The sequence below is a fragment of the Aedes aegypti genome, chromosome 1 (genome assembly GCF_002204515.2).
Source record: "Aedes aegypti strain LVP_AGWG chromosome 1, AaegL5.0 Primary Assembly, whole genome shotgun sequence".
Taxonomy (NCBI): domain Eukaryota; kingdom Metazoa; phylum Arthropoda; class Insecta; order Diptera; family Culicidae; genus Aedes; species Aedes aegypti.
In genome coordinates, this window is record NC_035107.1 from 292,309,954 (window position 1) to 292,321,570 (window position 11,617).

At 42.9% G+C, this 11,617-nt stretch overlaps 1 protein-coding gene across 2 annotated transcripts; it reads right to left on the reverse strand.

Moving 5' to 3' along the window:
• Nucleotides 1-10,599, reverse strand: LOC5577631 (zinc finger FYVE domain-containing protein 26 homolog). 2 transcript variants are annotated; one of them, XM_001656579.2, is made up of 5 exons: nucleotides 10,446-10,599; nucleotides 10,079-10,241; nucleotides 4,180-10,020; nucleotides 606-727; nucleotides 1-545 (listed from the first exon to the last, which is right to left on the reverse strand). In XM_001656579.2, exons 2-5 carry the CDS (start codon nucleotides 10,136-10,138, stop codon nucleotides 107-109), a joined length of 6,462 nt encoding a protein of 2,153 aa, XP_001656629.2. In that variant the 5' UTR covers nucleotides 10,139-10,241; nucleotides 10,446-10,599; the 3' UTR covers nucleotides 1-106. The 2 variants fall into 2 exon arrangements, with proteins under 2 accessions (XP_001656629.2, XP_021693882.1); XM_021838190.1 differs by having other exon boundaries at nucleotides 10,355-10,446.
• Nucleotides 10,600-11,617: the final 1,018 nt, after the last annotated feature.

The window sequence follows — 11,617 nt, forward strand, 5'->3', positions numbered from 1 at the left end:
AATGGTTTTGATTTATTGTTTCCTATATAATATACTCAACTGTAATAAAATAATATCAACGTGTATAAAATATTGCTTCTACAACACATAAACATAAAAAAATAGCCTATTTCCGCAGACTGCCCTCGGCGGCTAGCTTCGATTCACACAGCCTCTTCACGTGCACTTGGTTCAACACCTCCGATTGGCGCAAAATTTTCCTAATATCACCCAGTCTGCCGTGCTTGTTGGCGTACAGATATGCCGTCTTCAGCTGCCCAGTAATTATGTAGCAATGGATCTTCAATCCGACATCGCTGATCCGTTTGATCAATCCTTCTAGCGAAGTTTTAACGTGCGAGCTACTCCCATGGATCGAGATTGCGGTCTCGACCGCGTTTTTGATCAGTTCGTCGCAGAAACTGTTCGTGTCGACCGTGGTGGCACTATTGCTGACGATTGCCTGCAGCAACTTGTCCACCTCTTCCACCTGGGACTCTCCGATGAAGTGCTTCGCCGTTAGGCTGTACACCCGAAGGCTGTTCAAGTTGAAATCTTGAATTACCCTGCAAAGGAACGAGTGGTTATTGAACTGTTCAGAATAGTCGAATTTATATCGTACTCACCTGTAGGAGAGTCCAAATCCTTCTTCAACGTTCTTCCCACAAATCAGTATCAGAACCGCCAACTGAAGCTTTTCGTGGACCGTTCCGAATAAGGTCGGTATTTTGTGGTATTCGATAAACAGCTGGATAACAACAGGAAAACGTTAGTAGCGGAAAAAAAATACTGTGGGAACATAGGTGGCCAAAAATCTTGATATTTTTCATGGATGATAATGGTTTTATAAAGTTTTATTGTAAATATATGCAGACATTTTTTGTTAAAATTAAGCTAGTTTTTCCTAGAAGAATAAGAAAAGTACAAGCATGGATGCGAAGCATGGAAATGACATAGGAATTTTCTGGATTTACTCCAAGGACAACGTGAATGAATTTTTGAAATTATTTACTACAGAAATTTTTGGCGAAATTCCCTTAAAGGCCTATTTCAGCTTATCTTGGAAATAAACGCTTTAAATACTATTCAATAATCCTCTAGAAGGGCGTTTTAGAAACTTTCAGAGCTTCTTTCAAAAGGCTTATAAGGCTACTTCCAAGAAACTCAAAAGGCTCTTTACAAGTGACATTAATGTGAAGATAAATCGAAGCCAAACCTCAAATTTTCGAGAACCAAACATCCGTTTGAGCTAAAAACTTAACCGTTTGGTCACCAGCTGGTGGGGACCAATCGATCAAGTTTTCAGCTCACGGGTTTTGGTTCTCAAGATTTGTGCTCTTGAAAATTTGAGTTTTGGCTTCGATTCATCTTCACCTTAAACAATTTTTAAACAAAGCTATTATTAAAAAGTATTCAATGCCCTTTCGATGAGTCGTTTCTAATTGTTAGTGGCTGTTTCGAGAGGCTTGAAAAGCTTGTTTTGAAAATCAACAATCTAAATTTCTTTAAGGTAAAGATGCATCGAAGCCAAACCTTAAATTTTCAAGAGCACAAATCTAAAGAACTAAACAGCCGTTCAAGCTGAAAACTTGATCGATTGGTCACTACTAGCGAGTGGCCAAATGATTAAGTTTTCAGCTTAAACCGCTGTCTGGTTTTCTAGATTTGCGCTCTTGAAGGCTCAAGCCTCGGCTTCTATGCAGCTTCACCTTAACAGTAATTGCTATTGTATCTTTGAGCACAAGCAGGAAGCTTAAAATGGACGAAGTTTGTAGTTTTATTAGTTCGTCAGATTGATGTTTTCGGAATTTGGAGTAGTAGTACAAGTCTGTCATTTTAACTGCCAACTCTGAATTCCGAATTATTTCACCTGCAAGGTCCTTCTCAGGCTTGAATAATCAATTTATTAGTTTGAAATGTGTTTTTCAAAAAGACCAAAAGAATTTAATTGAACTTTGGAAAGCGCTAAAAAAACATTTATGATGGTGTGGAAAGTCGTAATAAGAAACTATATTTTCTTTAAACAGGCTTTAAAGGCCCATTTCAAGAGGCATAATCAGCTCCTGCTTTAATAAACATTTTCGAGAGTTTAGGAAGAACCTTAAAAGATTTCCTTTAAGATTCTTGAAATGTTTCTTTCGTTTGCCATTTTTTGAAAGGATTTAAAAAACCTCTTTCGAGCGGCTTTATATCTATAAAGTATCTACTGCGAAGGCCTCTTTGGAGAGACTTAAAAGTGTCTTTAAAAGGGCTTGAAAAACCTTTTTCGAGACGTAGAGGTTTTTTCGAGACGTTTAGAGGCCTCCTTTATAAGCTTCAAGAGACCTGCATCAGAAGGCATAAAAGGCCTCCTTCAAGAGGCTTGAAAGATATCTTTCCAGAGGATTGAAAAGCTTTCTGTAAGAGGCTTTAGAGGCCTCCTTCAAAAGCTTCGAAAGGCTTTCTTCAATAGGCTTGAAAGATACCTTTCAAGAGGCTTTTTGTAAGAGGCTTAAAAGGGGATTCAAAGGTTTCCTTTAAAAGCTTCGCAAGAGCTTCTACAAGAGGCTTCAAAGGCCTCCTTCCACAAAGAGGCTTTAAAGGCCTTCTTTTAGAGGTTTCGAAGGCCTCCTTGAAGAGGCCTAAAAGACCTATTTAAAGACAAGACTTGAAAGGCTACCTCCAAGAGGCTTGAAAGGCCGTATTCAAGAGACTTGAAAGACCTCATTCAAAATACTTGCAAGACCTGTTTAAAGAGCTGAAAAAACCTTTTTCAACAGTTTTTGTAAGAACCTTTTCAAGGGGCTTGAAATGTTTTTTCAAGATGTATTTTTAAAGGGGCTTGAAAATCCTTTTCCGAGAAACTTTAAAAGCCTCTTTCGAGATGGGTTAAATAATCTTTGTTGAGAAGCCTTTACGCACGTAAAGATGGCGGCGCCGCATACTGCTGCCTTTACGACCTTCTCAGAGAGACTTATAATGTTTCTTTGAAGAGGCTTGAAATGCTTCTTTCAATACGCCTTTTCAAGAGGCTTGCAATGCCTCTTTCAAGGGATTTGAAATACATCTTCCAAATTGAGTTGGCTTAAAGGGCCTTCTACAAGAAGCTTCTGAAAGCTTCGAGAAGCCTCCTTTAAAAGCTTGAAGAGGCCTTCTACAGAAGGCTTAAAAGGCATCTTTCAAGAGGCTTGAAAGATATCTTTCAAGAGGCTTGAAAAGCTTTCTGTAAGAGGCTTAAAAGGCCTCCTTCAAAAGCTTTGAAAGGGCTTCTACAAGAGGCTAAGAAGGCATCCTTCAAGAATTAGCTTGAAAGGTCTCTTTCAAGAGGCTTCAAAGGCCTTTTCAGAGAGGCTTATAATGCTTCTTTGAAGAGGTTTGAAATGCCTCTTTCAATACGCCTTTTCAAGAGGCTTGCAATGCCTTTTCCAAGGGATTTGAAATACATCTTCCAAGTTGAGTTGGCATAAAAGACATTCTACAAGAAGCTTCAAAGGGCTCCTTCAAGAGGTTTGAAAGCTCTTGTAACGCTTCTTGAAAGCTTCGAGCGGCCTTCTTCAGAAATGTTAAGCCTTCAAGAGGCTTGACAAATATCTTTCAAGAAGCTTAAAAGGCTTTCTGTAAGAGGCATAAAAGGCCTTCTTCAAAAGCTTCGAAAGACCTTCTTCAAGAAGCTTAAAGAGCATCCTTCAAAATTTGGCTTGAAAGGTCCCTTTCGAGAGGTTTCAAAGGCCACTTTCAATAGGCTTCAAAGACCTCCTTTAAGAGGCTTTAAAGGCCTCCTTCAAGAGGCTTTAAAGGTCTCCTTTAAGAGGCTTTGAAGGCCTCCTTAAAGAGGCTTAGAAGACCTTTTTCAGAAAAAGGCTTAAAATGCTTCCTCGAAGAGACGTGAAAGGCCTCCTTCAAAAGACTTGCTAGACCTCTTTAAAGAGCTTGAAATACCTCTTTCAATAGTTTTTGTAAGAACTCTTTTAGAGTTTTAACATATTTTTCAAAATGTTTGAAATAATTCATTTAATGTGAATATCAAGTTGAAGATTTAAAAACTTTTGGGTGAATCATTAGAGATGTCAGCATCAATCAATTTTGGAGGAACCTTTGAAACCTTAAGAATAAAGTTGTCTCAGGAGTTGCTGATGCGATCAATTTCGATGGAATGTTTATGGCCACCTCTTTGTTAAAAAAAATCCTACAACTAAAAAGACAAAACCATCTCTCACATACCTTCGGCAGCAGCCCCACCGCATCCTTCCCGTTTGCCTCGCAGTTCGCCAGGAACTTCGTCACCTCCAGCTGCCGCAGTATCGTGTTGATGTGGTTGTTCAGCTCCTTCGGTTCCATCTTCATCAGCAGGCTCTTGTGCGTCTCGCTCCGGTCGCCAACGCTCTCCACGCTGATCTCCTCCCAGTTGCACGACTCCAGCTCCGTTTGCAGATGGGCCGCGCTGTTCTTCAGGTGAAACGTGTTCGCCTCCAGATCCGTGAAGCTCTTGGCGTCCATCGAGTAGAACCGCACGCAGGTCATACTGGCCCGTATTGGATCGCCGAGCAGGAGCTGCATATTGTACAGACAATTGAGCATCCGGTTCGTTTCCAGATAGCGACAGCTGTAGATGATGTAGGCTTTCCAGGTGAGCAACGTTTCGTCCATGCTGCTCATCACCTGGATGACGGTCTCTAGGCGACCGGTTTTCAAATAGGGTAGTATGATCGTTTGCAGCAGAACTTCCGGAGAGACCTGTTGCATCAGGACGTACTTCATTGCAGGGAGGATTTGGCGATGCTTGATCAGGAAGTTGGTCACGTCTTGGTGTGCTCCGTATGTCAACAGATAGTACATGGATTCTTCGAAAAATCTAGTACTCATGATGCAATCTAGTGTTTGCAGATAATCGTTGGAGTTTCCGCTGCTGGACAGAGAAATATCTTTATTGCGCAAGGCTCGCCTTTCGGGCAAATAGTCGGTGAAGTTGCCTTTGGTGATATGCTTTAGGTTGGCTAGAGTGTTGAGAACGTTCAGTGCAGGTTCGTGGAGTGGAATGTTGTCTTTGGTTTTCTTCCGGATGTTGGAGGACAGTGAGGTGTTGGAACTTTTGATCATGCTAGCTCTAGCGACCACTTCCGGAGGTTGTGCTTGCGCAGATGATTCCAGAATGCTGATAATTTCCAAAAGGAGCGGCGGACTTTTAGCTGGACGCTTGATGGGGATAGCTGTTTTGTAGTTCGCAAGTTTCGTTTCCGGAGATTCTATGCAGTTCAGGATCGTGCTATTATCGGCGTCGGTAGAAAGCTTCTGCAAGCAGTAAGAGAATTTGTCACGAGCCGTTTCGTAGCAGCCAGCACGCAAACAAGTTGTGCCCCAAGCGGCCATTACGCCACTAGTTGAGAATCCACACTTCAGGGACAGCTCCAGAGCGAGACTCCATTTTTCCGCCAGCACGAGAGCATCTCTAAGCTTCCGTAGATTCGCACTGCTCATCGGCTCCTGTAGCAGAAGCGACTCGCAATCGTTTTTAACAATCGAGAGGATGATCTCGGCATGTTCCTTCATTTTATCCGCTTCGGCGAACTCGAGACCACGAACCTTGGCCGCCAGTGTCAGGTTCAACAGCATTCTCGTTACCAAAGCGTAATCCAACTCGGGGTTTGGATATCCCGTACGTATAGGCCGCAGCAATGCTTCCAGTTTGACGCAATGGTATAACAGGAAATTGGACAACTCCTCATTCTGGCTGTGGAGATTGCAAATGGCTAGACATTGACTGGTAGACGGGGCATATTCATAGCTGTATTCTTCTCGAATAATGTTATCGTTGCGCACATTGCCCGTCAGTTGCCACTCGTCGATATTTTGGAGATTGACAAACGCGTTGGTAGTTTTCGTCGGGGCATTCGGTTTGGTTTGGGACTGCTTGACACAGTCATCACAAGCTCGCACTGGTACTTCTTCATACAGTTCCGGAATCTCCAATTTCTTCTTGGAACACGAGTGGCAAACCACTCTTCCACAGCGCCGACAATGATGACGACGATTCAGCATTGAAAAGACACTTCTTCTACAGCACATACACTGAGAGGCATCCTCGTCTCGAATCCAGGCGTCTTTAGTGGGAACCGTCTTTGGCATGGTGAACGCTCCGCACAGCGAATCCAAACTAGATAGATCCATGCTAGTATACAGCATAGAAGCTTCGGATGTACCAGATTCATTTGATACACTGTAGTCCAAAGCCTTGCTTGCGTAGATTCTGAGCAGACAATCGATGCACTCGTTAGTAATGAACTGATTATCATGGCTGGAATCCAGATCGATTGATCCACTGGGGCGACCTCGAAGATCACGAATGCACTCTCGTTGTTCGTAGCAGGTAACGCAAACGTCATCCTTCAGTAGCGGTCGAACGGAGTCCATTACAGTTGAAAGTAGCTCCAGCTTCGAGTTCATCAGATACTGCTCAATGATCAACAGTGGCCTGCTTATGAGATTCCACAGATATTTTGAGTCAGCCCCCGGAAGATGACCGAAAATCGCCAACGAGATTCGATACTTTTGGTAATTTTTAGTATTTTCTCCGTTGGAATCCAGGTATTCGATGGCGTGCTTGATGATAGACTGATTTTTGACGCGTAGCAGGGTAGTTTCGTAGAAATTTACAACGTGTTCCTTGGACATACCTTCGATGATGGCCAGAAGCGCCGAGCAGTCTTTGTTGTCTTGCGATGCGTCCATCACGCCGATTGTAAAAGTGTCGAACAATCCAGAATCCTCTGCAGGTTTTAAAGGGTGTATTTTGATCCAACGGGAACACAACTCGTACATATTTTGCTGTATAAGACGTTGCATGATGATCACCTTGGAGTTCTCGGAGAGGTCCCGAACAGATCGCCAATCTTCGTTTTCCATCACTACTCCAAGTTCAGTATAAACTCGCTGCTTAAAATTCCACGACTTTAGCGACTGCCCATAGTCCACGTTTAACATGGAAACATTTCGAGCTAGAAGAATGCTGTTGATCAGTTCCAGAACTGTTTGACCCTTAGGAATTCGATCAATGTTCTGTATGAGATATTCAGCCTTCTGATTAATGTCTTTGGTGGTTTTAATGATCGTTTCAACGGGAATGAGATGATCGTAATCTCCTGAATTGAGAAATTTAGATACGATCTCATGCCTCAATGTTTGAAGTTTCTCTAAATCCTGCTGGGTGCCTCGCTGTAGAACGTAATCCAGTAGTCGGAGGAGTTGAATTTCCCCGCAGTTTTCATTATTTAGAAGTTGCTTCGCCTGGAAGCGATCAAAATCCAGCGCAGCCGACATTCTGCAATTGTAGAATGGCGCGAAGAGCTCCACACAGGAAAGGTTTTTCAGGTTTGTCAGCAGAGTGATCCCCGCGCCAAAACCAGAAATTTCTTTCAGAAGAATTCCCAGCAGATCGTTCTTCTCGGATACGAATTCGACTACATCCGACAACGCCTCCGGGCTTTCTTCTAGACCTCGACCCACCTCCTTCGAAAAATAGTGAACGATCATGTGCACCATATTCGAATTGGTACCAGCCACCAAAGGTTCCAGCACGTTCAGCGAAACATTCTTCTCAAACACCAGCTTTCCAACTATTTCCTGCAGGTCTGTCTTCATAATATCATCCGATGAGAGCAACTTTCTATCGCCATCGTACAGTTTAATCAACCGCTCGGCGCCATCTACGAATTTCCTGATCTTCTTACACATAAGCCATCGATCACACCTACCGTTCTCCTTGAAGTTCTCCAGCGACCCCGACGAGATCAGACTACGGCGACTGTCTAAAATCGGGCCCAATTGAGCAGCATCTAGCGGACAAACTTCCTGACTCAACAATCGGTGAAACGTTACTGTCTCTTTTCCAGCGACTTCATCGGCCCGAAACAGCTGCATGTCGTCGATCAGTCGCTTCAGAAAGCCTACGTACGCGAACCGTTTGCCCTCCAGCTCCTCCACCGGTTTGTCCAAACACTTCGAAACAAGATTGTACAGATTGAGGCTGAGATCGTAGTTCATCGGTAAGCCAAGCATAAGATCCATTGCGTGAACGTTTCGTAGTTTATCTCCGCGGAACAACCGTAGGAACGGATACTGCGAACTATGCTTATCCAGCAGCTGTAGATCTTGATCGTTTTGCTGGATTTTCTGCTCACTGGAAAAGGTTTCCACCGTGCTGATGATCTTGGCCGCTTCGAAACCGATCGCCGTTCTGGACCGAATGTCTTCCAGCATGGTGCCGCTGTTCCGGCGAGACCGCATAGCATCGTACCGAGCGATCAAGCTGACAAGTTTCTCCTGAATATTCGTGAAGCTCTCCATGAAGTGCAGATCGCGACCAACGGCCGTTGCCGCAAGGTTGTTGCCTCTGATGATGGCTTTGGCTTCATCGAACTTCTTCTGGACGAGACAGAATGTGGCCAACTTTTCCGGCGAACCGAGCATCTTCGGGATAAGGCTTCGGGGTCGTGGCACAATTTCGGTGATGACCGAATCCAAGGATGAACTGATTTTGTTCGTCGGTGGAAGCGAGTGGCGCATGATTTTTGTTCCGGTTGATCCGCTCGATGATATTTGAGGCGGTTTCGGGGCGTGCTTGGAATGTTTGCGCTTGGGAAAGGTGGAATACTTTTTGTTTCGATCCTGGAGGGCCTCGGCACTGTGAAACATGCTGTCCTCATCATCCTGCACCAAATCCGGCAACTTTGTTATTACGCTACTCGAATCGATGTCTGTCAGTTGAAGTGAAGAATTGTCGCTGCTTTGAAGGCTCGCGAACAGAGAAATCCTCCAGAGAGCGTCGTTGATGATGTCGATGCATTTGGTTAGACGGACTTTCAATTGATCGTCGACATTGTCATAGTTTGCGGCGTGTTTCTTGGGAGCGGCAACGAATTTGAGGTTGCTCAGAATCACTTCCAAGATCACGTTTGAGCACATGAAACCCACCTGACCGTGGGATCTCTTGGGTAGATGCTCATATCGAACGAACAACAGAGTTAACATGCTCTCCAGAAGACTTACGAACGTTTCAGTATTTTCGACAGATTTCAGCACGGCTTTGATGCTGCTCGCTCTACTCTCGAGAACTTCGCTGAATGTTTTCTGCTGTGGCGACAGTTTAAGGACATCCATCATGTAATACCAAAGCATCAATATCTGTAGCGAACGCGCATCTTCAGCAAAATACATATCACTGCTGTTCGCTGGTAGGAAATCTTTCAAAATAGCTTCATTCAATTTATCATTCTCGGAAATAGCTTCCAATAGCTGATCGTACTGAGAGGGTAAAATTTTCAAACCCTTCTTCATGTGCATTGCAATTATGGATGATTCTTTGGCGTAATCGGCTACCTGCCACTCAGCCTCTTGCCCATCGAACAAACTCCGAAGAAGCTCGGTCCGTCTAATCTCCTTCAGATACATTCCCAGGAAACTTCCTGCCGGGAATTGAAGTTCCTGTGGAATATCGAGTGCTCGAGGCTCTTCCCCATTGATCCCAACTATCAGCCGAAACAAACAAACGTAATCACTGACAGCCGCATCGTTGAACACCATATCACAGCCATTCAGCACATCCTCCATGAAGTGTCGCTTATCTTCGACGGCTGCTTGCAAAAACCCCTGCTCCCGAGTGGTTTCAATCTTTTTGAGAAAATACTTCAGAAGCTTCTGGGATTTCCTCGAGACCAACGCCAGCAGCAACAGCTCTTTATCAATCAGCTGCTCATCCAACATTCGCAGCACGATCGGAACCGCTTGATTGATTGCACCGCTCGACAGCAGATTATTCGCAATCAGATTGTAGAACTTATCTACGTCACACCGCTCGAAACTCTCCAAGAAATCCAACATTCCTTCGTCGCATATCTCCCGGATGGTGTTGTTTTTCAAGGGAATTTTGCTGGTAGCCAATAGCCGAAGCAGTTGACAGGTTGGATACGGGTTGACCAGCAGGTTCTGCAGCAGAAAGTGGCAACCCTGCTCCGACAGAGGCGATCCATCTTCGTTTTCGTGCAGCGTTTTGTAGTACGCAATAAGTTCCTGGGGATAGTGAAAGTAGTACAATGATCATCGAAGAATCATAACAGATAAGACTCACCTTGCCAATGTGAACGCTCTTGTCGGAAAGAAGCTCCCAGTATTCGTTGAATTTATCCATCGTTGGGTACGCACAGGCTAAAAGGTTTCACATTTGTTACGATGCACTTTCCACGACGCAACTGAGCTGAAATGCGATACTTCACGGATTGTGATGTGGATGACTGGATTTGCCCGAGAGAGAGAAATCAAAACAGAGACGGTACTTTATAATTTGCTTGCTCTGCGGATGCACTGATAAGAGTGATGACTGCCTCCATGGAGGACACTGACTCACAGAAAGGAGGAAATCTACCTCGATGCACTATACGTCCGAGGATTATTCTGTGTTCTTATTGTCTCGAGTTTGTTTATTTAGCGATACCTACAGGTATTATTTTGGTACTCTGTTACAATGTATATATCATAAAGAAGATATCACAAACACACTCTCGGACTGAATGGTCAGCCAGAAATTGCAGAAATAGGTCCGTCTCGATTGTCGGCAATTCAATGTCGGCCTTGCTAAATAATTTTCGAAAATGTTTGTCTGGGATCGATTCAATCCACTTAGATGTCAGATTTAAATTGAACTGACACATTTGATTGGGATAATTGTAAAACGTGCTATAAATTGATTGACGGATTATGGTTGATACATATGTGATAAGGAATGATGGCTCGAGATTTTTCGATGAATGGTAAAAAAGGCGGTACATTTAAAGATATAATATAAAACGTATTATCAAAATTCAGAGCTCATATGAAATAAACTTGATTGATTGAAATGCGTTGCATTGATTGATTATTACAAATTACAGATTACTAACAAGACAAAAATCTAATGTTTATTTTTTTATTTTTTTTTTACAAGACAAAAATCTAATGTTTATAGTAACACATATATTGAGCTTTTCGGTAATCCAATCCACATGGTTATGAAATTAATAAACTCATTACGCGTGGTAAAGATGGATAATTTCACCCATAATTTATCCATCTTTACCACGCGTAATGAATTAATTAATTTTCATAATGTTTTTTTTTTTGTAGCGATAGGGGTAGTACTGGCACTCTTAATCTGCCCTAAGCTCCTTCCCAGAATTTGCTTTTATAAGCCTCTATTGCGTTCATCACACAGACGTTCCTAAGCAATGTTGCTCAAATGGTCACTGTGTACGCTAGCAGCAATCAGCCCTTGCCGTAGTTTTGCAGTCTAGTAGTTCAAACTATGATAAGGCATGAAATGCTACTAGAGTGGTTAAAGTGAAGAACGAAATAGTTTTATTAAAAGGTCCTCATTCCCCATTTCATTTCATCACTCACTATCGTCACGTTTATTTTCGACACTATCACGTATATCAACTTTCGTAATCCACTTCAGATATACTTTCTATTATATCACTTTTCACATCACACCATTTTCATATAAATCTGTTAGCATTACCATCTGTTAGCATTACTAAGTAATTTAAAAATATTCAATTTAAATGTATCATTATTTTTGTTGCTGTAGAGTCATTACTATTCAAACTACGATTTAGCACTATGATCAAGAAAG

Coding starts and splice junctions, on each gene's coding strand:
- LOC5577631 (XM_001656579.2), bottom strand. CDS start 10,138: ATGGATAAATTCAACGAATACTGGGAGCTTCTTTCCGACAAGAGCGTT. Junction 728..4,179: donor CGGTGGGGCTGCTGCCGAAG/GTATGTGAGAGA, acceptor GTTGTTATCCAG/CTGTTTATCGAATACCACAA. Junction 546..605: donor GGATTTGGACTCTCCTACAG/GTGAGTACGATA, acceptor GTTCCTTTGCAG/GGTAATTCAAGATTTCAACT.